The 25329-nt window shown below is 41.4% G+C and overlaps 2 protein-coding genes across 2 annotated transcripts in view; both read right to left on the bottom strand.

Annotated features, from left to right (window-relative positions):
• LOC109934543 (latent-transforming growth factor beta-binding protein 2-like) overlaps positions 1 to 1229 on the bottom strand; it is a 312512-nt gene extending 311283 nt beyond the window's left edge. Inside the window, exons 1-2 of the mRNA XM_048600033.1 lie at positions 1192 to 1229; positions 331 to 530 (exon numbers count right to left, since the gene is read on the bottom strand). Of these exons, the coding sequence (XP_048455990.1) occupies positions 331 to 530; positions 1192 to 1229 (238 nt within the window). The remainder of the gene's footprint in view (positions 1 to 330; positions 531 to 1191) is intronic.
• A 162-nt stretch (positions 1230 to 1391) lies between these two features.
• LOC125483702 (latent-transforming growth factor beta-binding protein 1-like) overlaps positions 1392 to 25329 on the bottom strand; it is a 119522-nt gene continuing 95584 nt past the window's right edge. Inside the window, exons 3-4 of the mRNA XM_048600035.1 lie at positions 6834 to 6862; positions 1392 to 1449 (exon numbers count right to left, since the gene is read on the bottom strand). Of these exons, the coding sequence (XP_048455992.1) occupies positions 1392 to 1449; positions 6834 to 6862 (87 nt within the window). The remainder of the gene's footprint in view (positions 1450 to 6833; positions 6863 to 25329) is intronic.

The following is a 25329-nucleotide window of genomic DNA, read 5'->3' on the forward strand; positions in this document are numbered from 1 at the left end:
CCCCAAACCCATCCTGGGGGATGACATTAAATTTTGCACAATGTCTTAATTTACTACAAGTAATTGGACAGTTAGAAAGTGGAATCTTGAAAAGGAGAAATAACAAACTTCAGGAGCAGGACACATGCTTCGTCCTCGGCCCAATAATTGTTGAGTTTCAGAATCAATGGTATCAGCATGAATGTCCAGCATTTCAACTGGTCAAGATTGTGAAGGAAGTAGAGACAAAACTTGCAAGGAAATAACTATGGGCAGTTTACTAAATTTTTATGTCCTTAAGAAAAAAAAGGAACAATTCTGAGATTTGAAACAAATACTTTCATCACTCACCTCGTAGCAACGCATGTTCATTTTCAACTAGTGTTTGTCCATTTGTTGTAAAACGGTTCTGAACCCGTGCCTGCCCATTGCCATTAAATAACGCATTCGAGGTTAGCTGTCCATTTCCATTCGATAGGTGTTTCACAGTCCGTGATGTTCCTGGTACTTGCTGAGTATTAATTTGCTGTCCATATCTACTTGATGTACTTCTGGAAGGAGAAAAAGAAAAGAAAAATCAAATTCAAGCTTTTTTTAGCTTAAGAAGTTTAACCATACAGTGCATTGTGAATAAAATGCATTTGAGGCAGATAACAACTTCACTCTAGAAAAAAGCAACAAAGTGAAATGCTTTCAGTTACACAAAGAACAAAGGACAGTACAGTGTGGGGGCAAATTACTGCAGATGCTGGAATCTGTACTGAAAACAACAAAAGCTGGAGGTCACAGCGGGTCAGACGGTATCCATAGAGAGACAGCAAACTAACATTTTGAGTCTAGATGACTCTCAGAGACCATCTCTGATGAAGAGTCATCTAGACTCAAAACATTAGCTTGCTCTCTCTCCATGGATGCTGCCTGACCCACTGTGACCTCCAGCATTTGTTGTTTTCAGTAAAGAACAGTACAGCACTGAAACATGCCCTTCGGCCTATCAAGCCTGTGCCAACGCATGATGCCTTTCTAAACTAAAACGTTATTACCTTAATGCTATTTGTATCGTTCTATTTCCTGCCTAATCATATATCTGTCAACATTTCTCTTAAACATTTCTATGCATCTGATTTTACCAACTCCTCCAGCAGCACATTCCAGGCACATACCACCCTCTGTGTAAAAATGTTGCTTCTCACATCTCCTTCAAATTTTCACCCTTTTAGCTTAAATCTATGTCCCCTGGTAATTGACATTCTACTCTGGGATAAAGACCCTGACTATCCATTCTATCCATGGCTCACATAATTTTGTGAAGTTTCTGTGAGGTCAGCTTTTGACATTCAAGTGAAAACAAACCGAGTTTGTCTAATTTCCCCTCACAGCTAACGCCCTTCAAACCAGACAACGTCCCTGTTTTACCTTTCTAAAGCTTCCACATCTTTCTGGTAGTGTGGCGACCTGAACTGGACACATCTAAGCAAGAATATCAGAAACAGTTCACAAAGGCCTTTAACAAACCATTGAGGAAATGCTCATCATCTTTTGATTTGGCTCAGCAGGTTTGGCAGCACCTTCTGGGCAGTTCTGAGGAAGGGTCACTGGACCCGAAACGTTAACCCTGATTTTTTTCTTCACAGATGCTGCCAGACCTGCTGAGCTTTTCCAGCAACTTTGTTCCTGATTTACAGCAACGCAGTTCTTTTGGTTTTTATCTTTTGATTTGGATTTGATTTTGTTTATTGTAGTCACGTGTACCTAAGCACAGTGAAAAGCTTTGTTTTGTGAGCAGTGCAGGCAGACCATAGCAAACAAGGACATATAGATCATAGGTACTTAGACAAATGCCAAATGGAAAATGGCAGGACTCTAGGAACTATACAGTATCGTAAGGACCTTAGTGTGCATGCTCAAAGATCTTTAATGGCAGAAGGTAGGTAGATAAGTTGATTAAGAAGGCAATAGGATACTTGCTGTTATTAATTGAGGCATTGTATACAAAAGTAAGGTGGTCATGATTGATCTGTATAAGATGTGAGCAAAGCCATAGCTGGAATCCTGAGGAACTACATAAAAAGGAGGAATACTTGAAAGCATTTTATGGCTGCTAAGCAGATATCCGACCATCTCCATCCCTGACTGAATCACAAGAATCAGGAAGGCACTGGGGCCTCCTTCCCTCCATATTCTATGCCTCCCCTCAAGTAGCCACTACTTGGCCTCCTCCTTCATACAGAATCAAATTCTGCCTACAGAGTCAGGCAATCATTTAACGATTCAGATAGTCTCATTCATTCATGGGATGTGGGCATTGCTGGCTAGAACAGCATTTATTGCTCATCCTCAATTACCCAGAGGCCATTTAAGAGTCAACTACATTCCTGTGGGTCTGGAGTCACATGTAGGCCAAACCAGGTGAGAACATCAGTGACATTAAGTAGAGATAGTAGGAACTGCAGATGCTGGAGAATCCGAGACAACAAGGTGCAGGGCTGGATGAACACAGCAGGCCAAGCAGCATCATAGGAGCAGAGTTTCCTGAGAATTGATGGTCATCATTAAATTCTTAATTCCAAATTTTGAATTGAATTCAAATTCCACCAGCTGCCATGGCAACATTCGAACCTAGGTCCCCAAAATATTACCTAGGTCTCTGGATTAATAGTCATAGAGTTATACAGAATAGAAACAGGCCTTTCAGTCCACCATGTCTATGCTGACCAGAAAAGTCTAGCAATAACACCACTAGGCCATTGCCACCCACATTGCTACATACTAATGCTGTAGGCACTATCTTTAAACTTACTAATTTCTCGTAGTCACACCATATTTTCAGGTATTAAACCTGCTTGAGAAAAGATATCTGCATTGTCTGCATAAGTGAACTTGACAACAGATGGCACATTCATTCATGACACTATGCAGCAAAACTCAATGGTGTTCCATAGAGTATTTTTTAATTTTCTAAAACTCCTTCAACATTGGCAATTCCATTAGTATGGAAGATAGCAAATTTAACTTGTTTATTCATTTAGGGAGAGAAAGAGACAGAAAGCTGGAAACTGCAGGCAAGCAAGCTTCACATCCTTCATGAAGAAGAAGTTAGAAGCTGATAGTAAAGAAGTTATAGCAGGACACTTGGAGAAGTTCAAGGCAACTAGGCAGTGATAACATATCTTGTAAAAAGGGAAATCATTTTCGACCAAAAACAAAAAATTGGACACAACTCAAAGGGTCACAGTAATTGACTGACAAAGTAAAAGAAAAATTACACATTTTTGTTCAAAGCTCCCATATTTATTAATCAAGAATTTGATCCAAATATGAAATGTATCTCTAAAGCAACCACAACTGTTTGAATAAGACAGCTATTTTTCCATTTGTCTCTTCAATAAATCTCGTTAACAAGAGGCACTATTTGTATACAGAATCTTATAACAGCACACTCAAGCCTGGATTTATGCAATTTGTCTGTCCATCCTGCTTAATTACATGAATAAGGATTTCACTGTACATTAACTCTTGTCAGAAATTTCAAGAGCTTTCTTGTCACAACAATTTTTTTTGCTCAAAAATGGGTCTGGTTTAGTCTTTGCAAACCAAACATTTTGCCAGATGTTCATCTTTAAACATTTATTTCAGGAAACAGTAAAATGTTATTTTCTGGAATAAGAACATACCAGAAGTTTAATGCATGCATTTCGAAGGTTTAAACTTTAACAATGCAGATTCCAATGGTAATCAGGTAACTGCAAGTAAAGGCATTTTTAGCAGAACAAATTCATATCTGTGAGAGCTGTGTCCTTGATTAGGAAAATAGCTCAAGTAGATCTTTAATACACTTCTGAGGAGTGAGAATCATCAAGGGATTGTCACCTGATCACACATTCCCGGTCTCTTCAATGCTACTCCCCATTTCTTGCCAGGCCTGCAGAAACAGGGAAAGGTTTGAGGGTGAAGGGTGACAGGAAACACAGAGTGATGTGTAATGGCGTTTGGCAGGAAGGAGCAATACCAGAAGCAGCAGGCAGTGGAGTTTGCAACATAGAGACTGAAGTTCCTTGGCACATAATCCAAGCCACTGGATGCAGGGAGGAGTACTGATTCACTGGTGGGAGTTGGGAGGTTGGGGGGGCATGGTGCGGGGGTGTGGGTGGGAACTTGGGTGTTAATCAGCAGGACATTCCCCAGTCCATTTCAAGCTGATGCTACTTGAATCCATTAGGTCCAGAATCAATGGTAGAGGAACAAGAAGAGGCACTTGTTTTAAAATGTATTTACTGAGTATCAATGAATTACTGGTGAGATTATTCAACATAGTTAGTAAGACTATTCAATATTTAATCTTCTTTGAAATCCAGAGCTATCCTCCAAATTTCACCCACACCTGTATAACATCATTAGATTGGATGGAGTTTAATACTGCCAGAACCATTATGTAAAACAATAACTTTTATTATCTAAGACAACCAAGAAAAGACTATTTGATCATGTATCTCATTTACTTTCTCGATAAACTGTTAGGAGGCTCTTCCTCTGATCTTCTTCACTGGCCTCTAATCTTCCATTATCTTTTTTCTAAAATCCTGTATCAATCACCTGTTTGATTCTTTCTGACTAATTGCCCAAAACATATGCAGCCAAAGTATCACTTACCTCCTTCTATCACTTTAGCTCAAAATGATCTTTTAGCTCACCCCCCTTCCTGGGTGCCATTTGTTAATGAGACAAATATCTGACAGGAGTTAAAGGGTACAAAACACTATCTTTTTGGCTCAGGAATATCAACTCAGATACCTCTTCCAGAAAACCTCAATGTCAGACCCCTGATAACACCATTCTCTTCAGCTATAAAGGTAAAGGTTCCATAGTTCCAGAGGGCAGCTTTCTCATTAGTGAGCAAGATAGACAACTGATGGTGATTTAACCTGAGGGTCACCATGCCTCAGGGGGAAGGAAAGGTTAAGCAGAAGGATCATTCATGGTAACCTCAGGCAGTGCAGGAATTGAACCCAACTTTATTGGCATCACTCTGTATTGTAAAGCAGCCATCCAGCCAACTGAACTAATCGATTCTTGGCTGTAATATTTAGCCCCTGATGTGTAGGGAAGGTTTATATGCTTTACCAGAGAGAAGGAAGGGAAACAGACTTCCACCAGATACATCTTACTGCGCCTGTTAAAATCTAAGTATTCTATTTCATGAAAAATACCAGTACGTGGAGGGTGGTAATTGACCAGATTGCTGCTTTTTTATGAACAGCATCCCTAAGAAGTTTTCCATATTGTCGGGTTGATGCTAAATTTCTTGTCATACTGGAACATCTAGAAAAGGGGCATGGTAAGTTCCAGACCCCAGTCTTAATGCACTATAGCCAGGATGTTGTGAGGGGCAATAACCTTTGTTGTCTCCAGTGTATACCACAGTTATTTTGTGGTATCTCTTGGAGTGAAACAAATTGGCTGAAAGCTGGCATTTCAGAATGGTAAGGAATTCTTGTGTAGATCCGCTTAGCACTTCCAACCAGAGATGACTGCAAAATTGTCTTTTTCATTGACATATCGGGTCCCTCCATCATCAGGGATGTAGTTGTTGATGAAGCTCACCCTCCTGTTCGTTGTTTACCCTCCAGCACCATTTATGGATGTGGCAGGACTGCAGAGGTGAATGGATTTGATCCATTGACTGTGATATCACTTAGCTTTGTCTATCGAGGGATATTTGTGCTGTTCAGAATGCACGTAGTCCTGTCTTCTGGTGCCACCATGCTGGTACCTCAATTGCAGAGAAAATAGTTTCTGGCATGCTCTCCAACACTTTTCCTTGAACTAGTAGCTTGTTGGAATTGACAGATGGAGAGATATTCTAGGCTTTGAGGTGACAGATAGTACTTCCTTTGCTGCCTGTCAAAATTGGGAGAGTTAGTTGTCCCACGAAAACAGTCAAGCAACAACATGATGGATATTAAAGTCCCCATTCAGAATACATTGGTGTTCTTACAGCCCTCAATGCTTCTTTCAGGTAATATTCAGGAGCTGCAGGTGGTGGTGGAAATCAGCAGAGAACGTTCTTTCCCATGTTTTACTGAAGCCATGAAACTTCAAAGAGTCTGTCTCGAGGAAGGGAAGTTTCCTCCAAATTTTGTAACCACTGTGCTCCATCTCTAGTGAGTCTGCTGACCCAGTGGATAGGACATGTCCATGGGTTGATGACGGGGGAGTCCAGGGTATTGCTTGTAAAGGGCATGACTTTGATTGTGTCAGATTATTAATGAACTAGTTTGTGGGACAGCTCTCCCAATTGCAGAAGACATTGCAGAATTGACTAATGTGTCCTTCTCATGTCTGTTGCCTGAGCCAATGCTAGGTGACTCATCCAGTTTTATCCTTATTCAGTTTTGCTGTAGCAGTTTGATACGAGTAACTTTTGTTACAAATGCATAAATTTATTGAGTGTTCAGAAACCGGAATATGGATCTGCTTGAACATACCAAGTGAAAAGAGATTTACGATGTGATTAATTGGAAACAAAAAGTTAAAAACGGTCAAAAAGAAGGTGGTTACCCGTTATTCACAGGCATATGGACTCATAGAGTCATAGAGTCCTACAGCGTCGAGACAGACCCTTTGGTACAGACTGGTCTATGCCAACGAAAATGTCAATCCACGCTAAACCCATTTCCCTGCACTTGTCCCATATCCTTCTAACATTTCCTATCTGTGTATTCTTCCAAATGCCTCTTAAATGTTGTTGATGTACCCACCTCAACCACTTCCACTGGCAGATTTTTCCATTTGCGTACCACCCTCTGTGTAAAACTGTTGTCCCTCTGGTTCCCATGTAATCTTTCCCCTCTTACCTTAAACTGATGTCTTTGATTCCCGAACACTGAGAAAAAGACAGAATACATTCACCTTACTCATGCATCTGAGTGGGTCTCCTATGCTCTAAAGAAAAATATCCTAGCATGTCCAACCTCTCCATATAACTCAGTCCATTGAGTCCTGGCAACATCCTTGAAAATTTCTTCTGAACTCTTTCCAGTTTAATAACATTGTTCCTATAGCATGGTGACCAGAACTGAACACACTGCTCCAAGTGCAGCCTTACCAATATCCCGTACAACTGCAACATAATTTCCCAACTTCTTCTCTCCCTGACTGATGAAGGCCAGTGTGCCAAAAGGCTTCTTCACTGCCCTGTCTACCTGTGACTCCACTTTTCAGGAACAATGTACCTGAACTCCAAGGTCCCTCTGTTCCACTACACTCCTTAAGGCCCTACCATTCACCATGAAACTCCTAACTTGATTTGACTTTCCAAAATGCAACACCTAACAGTTATCTATATTAAACTCCATTTGCCATTTCTCAGCCCACTTCCCAGCTGTTCAAGATCCTGCTGCAATTTCTGATAACCTTCCTCATTGTCCACGATACCACCTATTTTAGTGTCATCCACAAACTTACCAATCATGCCTTGTACATTCTCATCCAAAATCATTGATATAGATAACAAACAGCAATGGGCCCAGCACTGACCCCTGAGGCACACCGCTATTCATAGGCATCCAGTCCGACAAGCATGCTTCTATTATTACCCTCTGCTTCCTACCATCAAGCTAATTGTGTATCTAATTTGCTAGGTCTCCCTGGATTCCATGCAAGAGCAGCCAACCATGCAGAACCTTATCAAAGGCCTTACTGAAATCCATATAGACTGCGTCTACCGCCCTGCCCTCATCAACCTTCCTGGTCAGCTCAAAGAACTCTAGCTGATTTGTGAGGCATGATCTCTCACACACAAAGCCATGCTGACTATTCCTAATCAAACCCTGCCTTTCGAAATGCATGTGTATCTTATCCCTTAGAATCTTCTCAAGTAACTTACCTGCCACTGATGTTAGGCTTACTAGTCTATAGCTCCCAGGTTTTTCTTTGCAGCCCTTCTTGAATAAGGGCACAACATTCACTACCCTCCGGTCTTCCAGGTCCTGACCCATGGCTAACGATGATGCAAATATATCAGCCAGGGCCCCCGCACTTTCTTCTCTAGCCTCTTGCAGGGTTCTTGGATATATCTGGTCAGCACCAGGAGATTTATCCATCTTGATACTTTCTAATACACCCAACACCTCCTCTACTGTGATATGGACTGTCTCCAAGATACTTCCACTAACTTCCCCAAGTTCCCAAGTCTTCATTTCTTTCTCCACAGTAAATGCAGAGGAGAAATAGTCATTGAGGACCTCACCCATCTCCTGCAGTTCCACACATACATCTCCACTTTGGTCCTTGAGGGGTCCTATTCTTTCTCTAGTTATTCTTTGTTCTGTAATATACTTAAAGAATAATTTTGGATTCACCCTAATCTTCTCAGCCAAAGCTATCTTGTGCCTCCTTTTTATCCTCCTGATTTCTTTCTTCAGTAAACTCCTGTACTGCTTATATACTTCCAGGGATTCCCTTGATCCCAGCTGCCTGTACCTGAGCCATACCTCCTTTTTTTTTGCGGTCAAAGCCTCAATATCTCTTGACATCCAGGGTTCCTTACTCCTGCCAACCTTGCCCTTCACCCTCACAGGAACATATAGACCTTGAACTCTAGCTATCACACTTTTAAAGGGGTCCTACTTGCCGCAAGTCCCTTTGCCTGCAAACAAACTACTCTGATCAACCCATGCAAGCTCCTGTCTAATTCCATCAAAATTTGCCTTGCCCCAATTTAGGACTCGAACCTGTGGACTAGTTTTGTCCCTTTCCATAACTATTTTAAAATTAATAGAACTATGGTCACTGGTCCCAAACTGCTTACCCACTGTCACCTCAGTTACCTGTCCTGCACTATTTCCCAAGAGAAGGTTGGGTTTTGCTCCTTCCCGAGTAGAACCCTCTAAATTTTGCTTGAAGAAACTTTCCTGAACACACATAACAAATTCCTCCCCATCTAACACTATGACAGTCCAGTCTATGTTACAAAAATTAAAATCCCCCACTTACTCCTGCAAGTTCCCCAAATCTCCCTGCATATTTGTTCCTCTAATGCCCGTTGACTATTTAGGGGCCTGTAGGACAACCCCAACAATGTCACCATCCCCTTCTTATTTCTTCGCTCCACCACAAAGCCTCATTTGGGTGAATCCTCAGTTATTTCATCTCTGACTACTGCTATGTTACTCCCCTTAAACTAAAATGCAACTCCCCCTCCCCAATTTCCTCCACCTCTGTCCCACCTAAAGCACCTGTACCCTGGCACATTAAGCTTCCAGTCCTGTCCTTCCCTTAGCCATGTTTCTGTAATGGCTATAATATCCCAGTGCCACACACCTATCCACACCGTGAGCTCATCGGCCTTACCTGTCAGCCCTCTTGTATTGAAATAGATGTATTCCACTCCTTGTCATGTTCCAGCCTGACCTGTCTCTTCACCTTGCCATTTCTGTTTACTGTGTCTCCTTCCAGCCTCGCACTTGCCTCCCTGCTGTTGAGGATCCCACCCCTCTGCCAATCTAGTTTGAAACCTTCCTTGTAGCACTAGCAAATCTGCCTGCCAGGATTTGGGTCCCCCTCCAGATCAGGTGTAACCCATTCCTCTTGAACAGGTTAATTCTGCCCCAGAAAAGATCCCAATGATGCAGGAATCCGAATCCCTGCCCCCTGCACCAATTCTTTAGCCATGCATTCCATGCCATATCCTCCTGTTCTTACCCCCACTAGCACATGGCACTGGAAGTAATCTGGAGCTTACCACCATTGAGGTCCTAGTTTTTAAACTTTTGTCCTAGCTCTCTATAAACACTCCACAGGATCTCATTCTATTCCTACCTATGTGCATGTTGGCACAAATGGCAATGACTTCTGGCTGCTCACGCTCCCCATTCAGAAAGTTCTGCAGCCTGTCCAAGACGTCCTGACATCCGGGAGGCAGTACACCATTCTGGATTCCTGTTTGCGGCCACAGAATCTCCTGTCTGTCCTTTACCCTCTCCTGTTGTGCCCCAGAGCAAGTCGTAGTGCTACCGATCTGGCTACTTCTGCTTTCCCCTGAACGGCCATCCCCTCCAACAGTATCCAAAATGCTATACCGGATGGGAGCGGCCAGAGGTGATTCCTGCACTCTCTGCCCATTCCCTTTGCCTTTCCTGGTGGTCACCCAGCTACTCGCTGCCTGTACCTTAGGTGTGACCACATCACTAAAACTCTTAACTATGGTGCACTCAACATCTCGGCTAAGCTTTTAAAAGGAGAGATAAAAGATGGATATTGATAAGACTTGAAGGAACCTTAGATCTATGTTGTAGATTGCCAAGCCACAGTCTCTGACCTAAGTGTACATTTTCAGCATATACCCATGTGTGGAAATTGAGGAAAATTTGCAGTGCTCTCTGTCTGTCAGTAAGAGCTAAATAGATCTTGCCCTTGCGAAGTTGTTTGAAAAATCCAATAACATTTCAGTAGTTGGATCTGCATTTGAAATCTAATCTGAGGACTTTCCAGCGTTCTGCAATTGTCAGGAATTGGATGTCATCAAAAGCAATCAAAGAAATTGTGAAAGGTAACCCTGTTCTACCTTTTGAATTCTTACCCTTGACTTACAGGGGCATCGTTCTTTCTAGTGCATTTTTGTTTCAAAAAGATTTACGAGGATGTTGCCAGGGTTGAAGAGTTTGAGCTCTAGGGAGAGGCTGAATAGGCTGGGACTATTTTCCCTGAAGGGTCAGAGGCTGAGGGGTGACCTTGTAATAAAATCATGACAGGCATGGATAGGGTGAATAACGAAGGTCTTTTCCCCAGGGTAGGGAGTCCAAAAAACTAAAGGGCATAGATTTAAGGTGAGAGGGGAAAGTCTTAGAAGGGAATTAAGGGGCAATTTTTTCACAGATTGGGTAGTGAGTGTGTGCAATAAGATGCCAGAGGTGGTGGTGGAGGCTGGTACAATTACAACAATTAAAAGGCATCTGGATGGGTATATGAATAGCAATGGTTTAGGGGGATATGGGCCAAATGTTGGCAAATGGGACTAGATTAACTTAGGATATCTGGTCAGCATGAACAAGTTGGGCCAAAGGGTCTGTTTCCATGCTGTCCATCTCTATGACTCTTGTGATAGCTCTGCAGGGCTGTCATGCTATATCTACATATGAATGAATGTGAGAAATTAGGGAGATGTAGTTTAACACCATTGTATCTTAGTTGATAACTGATTTTGCCGCTTATTTTAAATGGGTTTGTTTCTTAACAAACAAATTAATTTAAGTTTCTTGAAAAAGAAGTCTCTTTTGTTCCATATAATAGTAATGAACAAATTGACCATTCTTGGTGATTAAAAATAATAATGGGGCTTAATTACTTGCACACTCCTCCCATTACGCTAAGGTTTTTCATAGGGCAGTTAAGGGTCAACTACATTGCTAAAAGACTGGACTCACATAGGGAAAGACTGAACAATTCCCTTCCCTATAATACAATTATGAACTAAATGGATTTTTACAACAATTTGGTCCTCATTACTGAGGGAAGCAGTTTTATTCCAGCTTTATTTAAATAAATTCCTCCGTCTACTATGCTGAGATATCAAATCATAGCTCCAATGCATCTGTCCTGGTCTCTGATTTACCAGCCCTGTAATATAAATTACTATTATGCTACCACACAGGAAAAAAATAAACCAAATGGAAAGCAAAACTGATCACAGCAGCGTAAAAGTACTATAGACGCTGGAAGTTTGAAATAAAAACGTAAAATGCTGGAAATACTTTGCAGCTCACACAGCAGTGTCTGACATCAGAGAGAAACAGATTTAGGCATTTGCAGGTACCATGGGCTGAATGATCTCTTTTTACAGGCATAGGCAAGGGCTGGCACCTGGGCTGGCTGGCATGGTTAGTACCACTGCATCACAGTGCCACGGACCCAGGTTCGATTCCAGCCTAGGGTGGCTGTGTGTGTAATTTGCACATTTTCTGTGGGTTTCCTTCCACAGTCTAAAAACATGCAGGTTAGGTGGATTGCCCATAGCATGCAAGCTCGGTGGATTAGCCATGGGAAATGCAGGGTTTTAGGATAGGGGTTGTTTCTGGTGGGAGGGTCAGTGTGGACTCAATGGGCCGAATGGCTTTCTTCCACATTTTTGGGATTCTACAATCCTCAGAATTATTGCAACACCTTACCAGATGTGACCAATTAAAAACAGTGGACTGGCTCGCAAGAAAAAGGTGACCTCTTGTGGAAGCCATGTCAAAAGGGCCAGTGAGACACGTTTTGTTGTTACAGCCAGTAAGGCAGGTCCAGGTAACTCGGGTAGTGAACACTCTTGTGGTGATACAGAACCACGTTGGAGGTTATTACTACATTTAGCTCCTCCTTGTTCCATGGAGCCTTCAGAAAGGAAAGGACCCTGGGAAACAGAGCAAGTGATTAAGGTGGCTAATGGAATGACGACATGTATTAGAAGAGAAATTCAACATAAAAGTAAGGAGGCTTCAATCATACACTGCATTAGTGATACCACATCTTGAATACGGTGCGCAATTCTAGTCACACTCAATTAAATGTGAAGGAGGAGGTTCACTAAACAGATATCGAGAAGAATGGACAGACTGGGCTTTTTCCCACTGGAGTCTAGAAAGGTGAGAGGTGTTTTGATTGAAATATAAAACATTCTGAATGGTCTTTACAAGGTGAATGTGGAAAGGGTTATTCCTCCAATGGGTGAGTCTGAAACTAGTGGACACTGTTTTAAAAATTAGTGATTGTCCTTTAAGATCAAGAAAGAGGGGATTTTCTATTTTCCTCAGAGGGTTGAGAGATTTTGGAATGCTCTGCCTCAGGAGGAGTTAGATGTAGGGTCATTGAATATCTTAAATGTATAGGTAGAAAAACTCTTGATTGGCAAAGTCATCAATATTTATTAGGGGGCGATGAGTATGTGGGTTTCAGGACACTAAACAGATCATCCACCCTCGGGTGACTGTGTGGAGTTTGCACATTCTCCCGGTGTCTGCATGCGTTTCCTCTGGGTGCTCAGGTTTCCTCCAAATATGTGCAGGTTAGGTGGATTGGCCATGCTAAATTGCCCATAGTGTCCAGGGATGTGTAGATTAGGTGGGTTAGCCATGGGAAATGCAGGATTAGAGGGAAAGGGTAGGGGGTTGGGTCTGGATGAGATGGTCTTTGGACAGTTGGTGTGGACTCAATGGGCTGAATGGCCTGTTTCCACAATGTAGGAATTCTAAGATTCTATCATCCATGATGTTATTGAATGACAGAGTAGGATGGAAGGTTCAAGTAGCCTATTCCAGCTCCCAATTCAAATTAAACTACTAAGATGCTGGAGAAGTCCCTATGTGGCAGAGGGCCAGTCTAATTCTGCTAAAATGCCAGCAGCCTGGTAGAATGGCCATCAGAAGGTTAATTAATTAGATTAATGAGTAACCTGGCTCCAGGCAGAAAGTAGCCAAACTGCACAGTTCCCATCTTGAGGGGGAGCTCTCCCTAGTGACATAAAGAGGTTGGACTTCACTCCCGATATCCCACACCAGCATTTTACAAATACTTCTGCCTCCCATCAGCTGATGAAAAACCAGCCGACATTTCTTCAATTGCTTCAAGATATCCTGTTCCCAACTATGCACAGATCCCAGCAGCACTACAAAAACATAACAATTTGTCCTCCACATAATTTCTTTTCAATCTTTGAAGGTGGTACATGAATGGATGAGCTGCAAAAGGAAGTGGTGGAGGCTGGTACGATTACAACAATTAAAAGGCATCTGGATGGGTATATGAGTAGGAAAGATGTAGAGGGATATGGGCCAAATGCTAGCAATCGGGACTCGATTTATATAGGATACCTGTCGGCATGGACAAGTTGGACCAAAGGGTCTGTTTCCATGCTGTATATCTCTGTGACTCCATGATACCTTAAACAAATAACATTGTGCATTTAGAGCAATCTTCACTGTGCATTTGGTCTGCCACAGTAGCCCGTGAAGAAATATGTAGCTTTTACTCCAGTACCTGAATGATTTACTCTGCACAAATTGTACTTTCGAATTAAGATTTTTGATTCATTTTTGTTCAAAATATTTTTGGTTTACTTTACAGATATTATTAAAGCCAACATGTTAAAAAAAAAAAGACAAACCATTATTGCAGTAAAAAATATCAAATGCTCTCTTGACTTTTTTATAAGAGCTGAAAACAGCCTCAATAAATTTACAGATAAACACACTGCATTGCAATCCATGGAAAATTAAAGCTTCTTTTCAGCTGAAACAGGCTAGAATTTGCTCTATCCCAACATTTGGGTTTGGGGGGGTTCACAATCCACTTCTGCTTACTGAAATACATATGGACTTATCTCCGTCTGTCCATTTCATTTGGCTAATAGTAGCACTGAACAGAGAAATTCCTTTGCTGCCCCATTCACTCCCTTGTGTTTTGTGATTTCCGCAAAAAAACAAGGGAGCTTGCCAAAGTGTTTTGGTGCTCTCGTGTTTCAAGCAGTCTGTTCCTATTAAAATAAAAAAGGCTCTTTGCCTTATTAAAGTGAGAGATTGCATACCTGAAAATCATAACAAATAGAAATTTATTTTGAAGCACTGGAAGGACATTGGGATGGTCAAGAAGAAATGGAGCATGTTTCTTGGGAGACAAATGCCCTGGATTTGGTGCCAGAGACCTGGAAATAATGAAGGAATAAAACATACAATGATTTAACCTAGTGGATGAATGCATCCCCACAGTATGCCTGATGTTCATCACACTAATAAGGCCTTACATTGCTCAATTAGTTACACTAGGATGATCCCTCGTATGGAGGGATTATCTTATTAGCATGAGCGAAACAGGTTAGGACTCACTGGTGTTTAGAAGAATGAGAGGTGATCTCATTGAAACATTAAGGATTTTTAAAGGTAAATGCTGAGAAGATGTTTCCTCTCATGGAGAGTCTAGGACAAGTGGACATAATCTTAGAATAAAGAGGTGCCAATTCAAGACTGGGTTGAGAAGGAATTTCTTCTCTCAGGGTTGAGAGTCCTTGGGATTCCTTGCCACTGAGAGCTGTGGGGGCAGAATCGGTGTATATTTAAGGCTAAGACAGATTCTTGATCAGAAGAGGAATAGGAAAATGACAGGAGAGTGGACATGAGAAGTGTTGGATCCGTTTTGATCCTACTGAATGGTGGAGCAGGCTCATGGGACCGAATAGTCTACTCCTATTCCTATTTTTTACGGTCGTACTATCATTCAGACAGTAGTTCTCCATGGAATACATGCCTCACACCTAACAATCACACAGTCCACCTCACTCGTAACTATCTACCACTTGATCCAGGCTGCGTTGTCATTGAGCAATCACTGGTACAGTACCACGTGCCATCTCTAAAACTCTGCCCTCCCATTGCTGGAGAGGATAGACAATAATATCAGAGAGAGGAAAACATTGACAAGCCCTCTGAAAGAGATTGTGTTCCACACCATGAGGCTGGAGATACCACAACCCATGCATCTGGTGGAGTAGAAACTGTCTCACATGACAGGAAGTGACGGTCTTATGTCTTTCTTTTTAAAGCGCCATGACAGGGAGGTGCCAATGTTGGACTGGGATGGACAAAGACAGAAGTAACACAGCACCAGGTTGTAGTCCAAGAGGTTTATTTGAGATTACAATTTTTTGGAGAGTTGCTCTTTCGTTACCTGATGGAGCAGCGTTCCGAAAGCTTGTGATTTCAAATAAACCTGTCGGACTACAACCTGGTGTCGTGTGACATCTAACTTACTTTTTAAAACTTCTTATTCACCCTCCATCCTGAGTTGTAGCAACAAGTGGCAAATAATGATGGTGTGACTTGCTCCCACACTCTAACCCTACTCTACTGCTTTCAGGAACTGGGTATCCCCAGTGACGACCTCAGCAGACGCAGAATGATGATGAAGAAGGATGTTACCTGGAGTGGAGTGTATTCACTATAAGGAGAGGTTAGATAAACTTGGATTGTTTCTGCTGGAGGAGGCTGAGGGGTGACCTGAGAGAAGTATATAAAATTATGGGAGACTTGGATAGGATGCATAGTCAGATTCTTTTTTACCCCAGGGTGGAAATGTCAAATGTTAGGGGGCATAGGCTTAAGGTGAGAAGGGGAAAGTTTAAAGGAGATGTGCGAGGCAAGTTTTGTTTTTAGACAGAGGGTGGTAGGTGCCTGGAACACACTGCCAGGGGGCATAGTAGAAGCAGATACGATAGCAACATTTAAGAGACATTTAGACGGACACATGACCAGGAAGGGAATAGAGGGGCCATGTGCAGGCATATAGGATTAGTTAAATCGCATCATGGTCAGCACAATAATGATGGGCCGAAGGGCCTACCCTTGCACTGTGCTGTTCGATATTCGAAGAAGAATGACAGGTGCCATTATTTCATTGTACAAACAAAGACAACAGCTCAGATACTTGCACTGTGGGAGGTTCAGAAACCAATATAGGACACAATGAGTCACCATCGGGCTGCAGACTGGCCAGAGAGAGAAAAGCTGCCCTTTCTGCCAGCATCCTGGTTGCAAATGAATTCTTCTGCAGAAAAATCAGATGAAGATTCGGATGGAGCAGTATAGAGGAGAATGTAGATGAAAATCCACTCTGAGATGCTTGGAGCTTTGGCAGGCCTGTTATTCACAGTTACCACTCTGTGTTGTCATAGGAACACGAATAGGCCATTTAGCCATTCAAACCTGTTCTACATTCAGTTGGATATGAGATTCAATTAGGAACCCAGTGGATGTGAATTTTGGACACATCAGATCTCAGAGTTAAACAGGAGTTTGACCCTTTAGCCTGTCTGCCATTTAATAAAATCATGATTTAGCGGATTGCAACCTTAAGTCCACATTCCTGCCTAACTCTAATAAGGTTTTCTAATCAATGGTGAAAGATTAAGACCATAAGAAATCAGAATAGGAGTAGGAAATTGGTTGGAAACTTCATTGCAGCCATCAGGAAGTGATTCAAAATTATTGTCCTTTTTATCCCTGTCGATCCTTCCAGACCTTGTTCAGCCCCCCAAGCCTGCTCCACCATTCAAAAGGATCGTGGCTGATCACTTAGCAATTATCTACCTCTGCCTTAAAAAAATCATTCGAGGAGTCTGCTTCAACCACCTTTTCAGGAAAGAGAATTCCAAAAACTCGTGGCCTTAAGAAAAATTTGCACCGTGGTTTTAAACAGCCAACATCAGATATCTTAACAATGATGCCTAGTTCTAGGTTCTCCCATAACAGGCAACATCATCTCCACATCGACCATGTCAAGACCACTCAGGAACTTGTGTTTCAGTCAAGTCACCTCGTATGTCTAAACTACAGCTGATACAAGCCTGGCTTGTCCAAAGCACTGATAAAAAAAAAGTAAGCTGTACATTTTAATGTTGTTGTACGATTATTGTCCTTTGCAAGTTAACTTACAGATTTCTATTTAAAAATTGTAAAAGAGTAACCAGCCAGGAAAGAAATGAACACAAGTACAATACATCTTTGTCATTCAGCAAGGCACAACAGACCATGAATTATGGCTTGTTATCCATGTAGAGCTAACAGTTATGCTCAATAAATAATATCTGTTGCATAGCCATACATTACAATGGCACTTCATTACAAGGGCTTAATAATGCACTTTAAGTATTGGAAAAATGGTTAAATTTGGCTTGTCAAGTTAATGGATCATTTCTCTATTGTTTTTGTGGACACATTAATTAAACTGGGAACTGTTGGCTAAAACAGAATGTTTTTGTCTAAATGAAGGTATGTACTAACACATCATTGGCCCAAATTTATGGCTTGCTTGCAACAAAAACCAATTTGGTAAAATATTCACCATTAACGCTCGTGTTTGTTTTTGTTGAAGCATTCTGATTGAAGGGATATCAAACAATGAGAGTTAAATTTTGCTTAAAAGCTTTATACTGAGCTCTCCAATTCGTCCTTCTCCAATTCCTCCATCAGAATAGAGAGTACCCCCGTGGCTCTCAGACTTTTCTCAAGCTGAATCCTCCCTGCCAGTGAAACTTGTCTGTCTCCACGATGCACATTCAGTGACTGATCTTCAGAAGGTCCAATCTCTCCAAGCTAAAAACTTCTCAACCTACTGTGCAAGCTTACTGACTTTGCATCTTCTTCAGTCAGAAATCATCCACTCTTATATCAGAGAAATCTGCTGCTCAGTGAATGCTATAAGGATCACAACCCACCAACGTGACCTGGGCTTGTCCCATCCAATGGCATGGGCCTTTTTAAAAAAAAAAATCCAGAAGTGTTCTTACATCTGAACATTTTATTTCCCATCAAACAAATCACCTGTAGTATTATTTTCATCTATTAACCAAAACTAGGGGGCATAATTTTAAAGTGAGAGGAGAAAGATTTAAAAGGAACCTAAGGGTCAACATTTTGGCACAGCCGGGGGTTTGTGTTTGGAATGAGCTGCCAGAGAAAGTGGTAAATGCTGGTACAGTTAGAACATTTAAAAAAAGACATTTGGATAGGTACATGAATAGGAAAGGTTTAAAGTGATATGGGCCAAAGGTAGGCAAGTGGGACTAATCTAGTTCGAGAAACTTGGTCAGTATTGACTAGTTGGATCGAAAGGTCTGTTTCCATGCTGTATAACTCTACGACTCTATAACTGCCACCAGTAAATCACCCACATTTTCCCATCGACTAATTTACATTCAAAGCCCATTAAGGCCAATACAAACTGATCAAAGTTGAGGAGCGGGAGTAGGCAGGCACAAACTATGTTAAACTATGATGAATTGTTATTATAATTGATTTGATTAGTCATTATTTAGTCATTAGTCATAAATGCATGATTCCAAATTTGCACCCCTTTCACCAAGCACTGGACCCCAACTGAAATTCCACATTAATAAGCTTATTTCAGGGAGCTGGGGCAAAGTGCATTTTATGATAAAGGCATTTAGAGAATGTACTTACAACATGAGAAATCCTTTTGTTAAATTGATACATTCAGCATGAATTTAATACCTGAAAACCAGAAGCTATGCAAAGTTTTTACCTCATGCTCCTATTTTTCATGAAATAAAACCATTCTCTTCCACTTGGCAGCACGGTGGCTCAGTAGTTAGCAGTGCTGCCTCACAGCATCATGGACCCCGGTTTGATTCCAGCAATGGATGACTGTGTGGAGTTTGTCGTGTCTGTATGGATCAGTATTGGGTGCTTTGGTTTCCTCCCACAGTCCAAAGATGCGCAGGTAGATTGGCCATGGTAAATTGCCCTTAATGTCCAGGGATGTGCAGGCTAGCTGGATTAGAAATGGGAAATGCAGGGCTCTGGGCTGGATATGGGTGGGATGCTCTTTGGAGGGTCAGTGTGGACTTGATGGGCTGAATGGCCTGCTTCCACATTGTATGGATACTATGAAATGCCTTTTGATTTACTCCAAATCTGACTAGTGTGAAAAAAGGATCTTTTCAAAACCACTGTTGTAAAACAGCAAAGAACAATTTGAACAACAGTTTCCAAAGAATCATACAGGGCTTGAATTGTTTCTCTTTCCATAGATGCTGCCAGACGTGCTGAGTTTCTCCAGCATTCTCTGTGTTTGTGTCAGGTTTCTAACATCTGCAGTAACTTGCTTGCAACAGATCACCTTACTGCATTAGATTTTTTGCCAGGTTACGATTTTGCCATTTTAACTTTGTCAAAGATCATATTTTTCTACCTTTGGAGGTGCTCAACTGTCTCAATCTTAAGGCCACAAAAACATGAGGCATTCATAGTAAAGCATCTTATTGAATTAGTCACAAATATCTACACAGTTCAAACCACAAAGGTGCCAGTTGTAACACCTGAACATCAGTATTTCCTTTATTCTGGTCACTGATTTACAACTATGAAGAGAGAACAGTCAAAAGAATGAAATAAAATAATCACAGATACAGAATTCAGAATGGCAATGTACTGTTGCAGAATAATGGATATTATTCATTAGAATTAGAATTAGATTTATTGTCACGTGCTCAAATGAGGGCAGTGTAAAATTTACATGTCGCCACTTGTGGCGTCATCTTAGCTACCAAGGTAACTTGGTACAGATTCTTAAGTACAAATTCTTAAGGAAGAATTAGGACAGCTACCGTTCAACCAAATGAATCACAGACATTGTAAACTGTAGCAACACTCTTATGGTTTGTAGTCATCTGGACCAACAAAGTTGTCTAACAATTTGAACCTTCTCCTTGTTATCTGTTATTTAAAGTTAAATACAAACTATGCAATTCAAATAAAATGGTTATGTATCATTTTTGGTATTCCATGAATGTACTGATCCAGAGTTTAATTATTTCAATACATGTAACACTGATATGGATTTTGTCATTGTAGTAATGGCAAAGTGGTCAGTGTTTGCCATCATTGCTCCACTGAAACTGATACCAATTTTGACACCTACTCATGCAAAGAATAACTTGCAAATCCATAAGTAGCTGTCAATAATTCCATCTTTCCCTATAGGGAGAAGGTTACGAATCCACAGAATGTAGCCAATGGAACTCAAGTGAATCAATGCAAATCTTGCAATGATTCTCAGTAAATGCTGTGAAATCCTTAGAAGTCTTGGCAAAGTTGAGCGTCAACAAACTAACCTGTTCACTATGCCCTTTAGAGAAAAAAATAACTTCAGCCCTTTTACTTGGTCCAGCCCATATGTTGTAAAGACTGTATTTTTTCTTATTTTTCTGTACTTTCTGATTGTGGACTGAAATAGGAAAAGAACTAGTTTAAAAGCCAAGGATTGTTGAGGGAATACTGCAATTATTAAAAGGTAGTAACCTGACACTCATTTTAAATATTGCTTACACAGCTGTTTGTGCCAGCAGTGGGGAAAACCTAGATACATATGCGCTGTACATAAAAACTAAGGGCTGGAGTAGGCCTTAAGCCTGCCCTGCCATTGGAAATAATCCTGGCTGATCTCACCTCGGTTTCAACTCCACTTTGCTGCCAGCTCTCCATAACCCTTCAACCTGTTACTAATTAAAAATCTATCTCCTCCTTAAATGTCCCAGCATCCACCACACTCTGGGGCAGTGAATTCCACCAATCCACAACTCGTTGAGAGAAGTAATTCCCCCTCATCATTGTTTTAAATCAACTATCCCTCATCCTGAAATTATAACTTCTCATTCTAGATTGGCCCGCATGAGAAAACATCCTTTCTACATCTCCGTTCTCAATCTCCTTTCGCATGTCGTATACCTCAGTGAGATGGCCTCTCATTCTGCTAAACTCCAGAAGGTACAGGCCTAACCTGCTCAATCCTCTCTGCATAAGACAAACTATTCATTGCCGAAAACAATCCAGTGAACCTCCTCTGCATTGCTGAAACAATTACTTTCCTCCTTAAGTAAGGGGACCAAAATTGTCTGCAATACTCCAGGTGCAAATCTCACATACTGGACACAGATTTTTTTTATATAAAATGAACTCAACCACCCAATATGATATAACAAACACTGGCCACCAGGGGCACTATAACAAGAACTGATGAACAAGAATGAAAATCCAAAGATGTTGACTCAACTCTCGTTTTTTTTTGGTAAAATGAACCATCGCCAAACTAAAAATTTGTTCCAGCGCACACCTGCCCACCAAGGGTAGTTAACAATAACTAAACCAAACAAAGGAGGAGACTATAACAAAAGCCAAAAAGGCAGTTGGAAATCATGGGAAATTGTGTCTCACTAGCTTGTTAGAGTTTTTTGAACTAGTAACGAAGAGGATTGATGAGGGCAGAGCAGTAGACGTGATCTATATGCACTTCAGTAAGGTGTTCGACAAGGTTCCTCATGATAGACTGGTTAGCAAGATTAGATCACATGGATCACAATCATCAGACGCCACTTCTGCCACCTCCAGCGAGATGCCACCACCAGACACATTCCCTTCCCCTCCCTTGTCCGTCTTCTGCAGAGACCGTTCCCTCTGAGACACCCTGGTGCACACATCCTTCACCCCCAACAGCCCTACGGCACCTTCCCCTGTAACCAGTGAAGGTGTAATACCTGTCCACTTACCTCCTCCCTCCTCAGTATCCAAGGGCTCAAAAATACCTTCCAGGTGAAGCAACACTTCACCTGCACTTCCCAGAATCTAGTCTACTGCATTCGCTGCTCACAATGTGGTCTCCTCTACATTGGGGAAACGAAGCGTAGACTGGGTGTCCACTATGCAGAACATCTATGTTCTGCTCGGAGAAAAGACCATGAACTACCTGTTGCCTGCCACTTTAACGCACCAGCCAACATCTCTGTCTCTGGCTTGCTGCAGTGTTTCAGCGAAGCTCAACACAAGCTGGAAGAATAACAAAAAGAAAGTTGCTGGAAAAGCTCAGCAGGTCTGGCAGCATCTGTGAAGGAGAAAACAAGAGTTAACGTTTCGGGTCCGGTGACCCTTCCTCAGAACTCAGAACTGCATAATTCAAAGTTGAGTGGAAAGAATAATTTAGTTCCTCAGAGTCCTTTCTTGCATTGATATTTAATAGAATCTTTCAATTGCAAATCACAAACAAACATACCTTATTACATAGAGACAGGTACTTTGCTGAAATAGCTTCCCCAAATTAATAAAACTAAACATCAAAACCACAGTGAAGCAATCATCACATGGAGGTCTTAGGCACCTATGAAACAGTAAATCCTTTTAAATTGCCATCCATGTAGTGTTGTTCAATAAAAAGCAGTTTAATACACTGCCTCTAGTAAGTTTATGACACTTAACAGAATTAATTCAAAAGAATGGTTGAATGTGATCAATTTTAATTATAAGCCTTTAAGAGTATTTCCCTCTAAATACTAGCTACTTTAAAGCCAGGTGCCTGATCAGTACCGTTCATTCAAAATTCTTCAGGTTAAAAGTTCACTCATACCTTTGGTACTCATCCTTCCACTACAAATGTGCACATGTGGTGCCTCAACTTTCTGTATTGTCTCTTCTACATACTGGCAAGGGAAAGGTTTCCTGGACTCTTGCCACCTTCCACACATGGTAGACTTGGCTTCAATCACATTTTTCTCCTTCATTTCCTCTTTTGACTTGCATTGGGGCAGCACACATGAACTAATTATTTCTATTCATCTATATTTGTGTGAGTATACTTTGAGGCAATTAATTGGCTATAAAGTGCTTCAGAATGCCTTGCGGACTTCTTTGATCCAAAATGGACAAATTTTCAATCTAAGACCACTATTTGAATATTTTCCAAAGCTATGGCTATAAGTTTCAATCAATGTTCTGTGGATCAATGCAAGAGGCTTGTGAGAAGTGCTGCATTTTGAAAGGTATGCCTCGATGCAGACTAGTTTTCTAAACTTCATGAACAGCAGTTGGAGGCTGCATTAATTGGTGTTGATAACCTGCCTCACACGAACAAATGTTCTGCTAAAAGATCAAATAGAAGACATCTGTTAAATGAGCCACAACGTTCTTCAAATTAGATGGGGACAAAATACATTCATTAATCATAGGAAGCTAATTCTTCAGAAACAGCATTCCCGCACTTAATTGTGAGAAAGAAATACATTCTTTGACATGTTAAGAATTAATCAACCGCCTAAAATCATCCCATTACACTTTCTTTAGATTATATAAAATACAATGGTAGCATTAGGAATTTAATTCACCATTCAGATAAAGTTTTTTTTCAGTCAGATGACTGAACATTAAAAATAGTACAAGAATTGCATACATTGAAGCAAAGAATCCCTACAGTGTGAAAAGAAGCCATTCAGCCCATTAAATCTGCACCGACCCTCCAAAGAGCATCCCACCCAGACCCAGCTCCCTACCCTACCCTCGTAAAGTTGCATTTCCCATAGCTAATCCACCTCGCCTGCATATCCTTGGATACAATGGACAATTTACCAAGGCTAATCCATCTGACTTGCACATCTTTGGACAGGAGGAGGAAACTGGAGCACCTGGAGGAAACCCATGCAGAGATGGGGAGAATGTGCAAACACTACACAGTCGTCCAAAGGTGGAATTGAACCCGGGTCCCTGGCGCTGTGATGAGCCACTGTGCTGTCCACTGGGTGAAATTTAATCTGACTGACAGAAGTCTCCCCCAACAACTAACAAAAACTCATTATGGGGGAGATTAAATTATATGCCAGTTATAAAGCTTAAAAAGAGTGTTCTTATGGGAACCAGGACACCATTGTGGGGGAGAAATCAGTTTAAAATAAATACTTGAAAGTTGTACTGGACTTCCATTCTAATGTATGAAGAGAGACTGGGTCAATTAGGACTATTTTCACTGGAGTTTTGGAGAATGAGGGGGTGATCTCATATAAACTTATAAAACTCAAAACAGAACAAGACAAGGCAAACGCAGGAAGGATATTCCCAATGACCAAGTAGTCCAGAACCAGGAGTCACAATCTAAGGGTACATTTGGGACTGAAATGAGGAGAATTTTTTTTTTAGTGGTGATGCGTTGGACCACATGTCTCAGTCACCAGCTTTACTGGTTTCTCCTTCTGAGTGAGGGCTGAAATCATACCTCTAGGCAATCATTGCAGACAGTGTGGCTGCGGAAGTAGAGGTACCTATTGGCAATGTACCCATCCCTTGATCACTGAGGGATATAGGTTGATAAGGGAAGAGCAGTCCTTGCAAGGTTGCAGATCACTGTATCAGGTGGGCTAAGGGAGCTGGAGGCAAGTGCAGATGGCTGACTATCTTTTCCCAATGCCAGATGCGTCAATTAAGCACTCAGTGCCTAACAATAAGGGATCCCCACCAATACGACTGTGTTCATTTGTGTACACAATCAAACTTGCCTGAGTTTATTTACCCCCTGTTCCCTGCACAGTGCCAGCTCCAAAACTAATCAAGGCAGAAGTAAAAAGGCGGCAGGGATCCCTGCTCAACCCAATTAAATGCCACTCCTACCTCCAATCTCACGTTGACGGAGTATTCATTACCTACTGTACTGTATAACCTAAGGTATTGCTTATATTAAATCACAAAAGCAGTTTTCTGAGGATGAGAGGACAACAGCTTGTAAAACTCAGAGACCCTGCAATAGAATGATACTGACTACCCTTGGATTTGTGCCCATTGATCATCTGCAGCCGTCATCCCACGCTAATGTGTGTAGTCGGCTCATCCATAAATTCTTTGGCAGTTTATTAATTCAAATCCAATGGAAGATAGGAACGCTACAACTGGATTGCTGCAGGAGAGTGAGGAAATGTTTGAGGAGGATGGTGCAGTCAACATCGAAAGACACAAATGTAATTAGGGTCGGAATCATGCTTAATAACAGGTTAAG

Source organism: Rhincodon typus, chromosome 8 (genome assembly GCF_021869965.1).
Source record: "Rhincodon typus isolate 14 chromosome 8, sRhiTyp1.1, whole genome shotgun sequence".
Lineage (NCBI taxonomy): Eukaryota > Metazoa > Chordata > Chondrichthyes > Orectolobiformes > Rhincodontidae > Rhincodon > Rhincodon typus.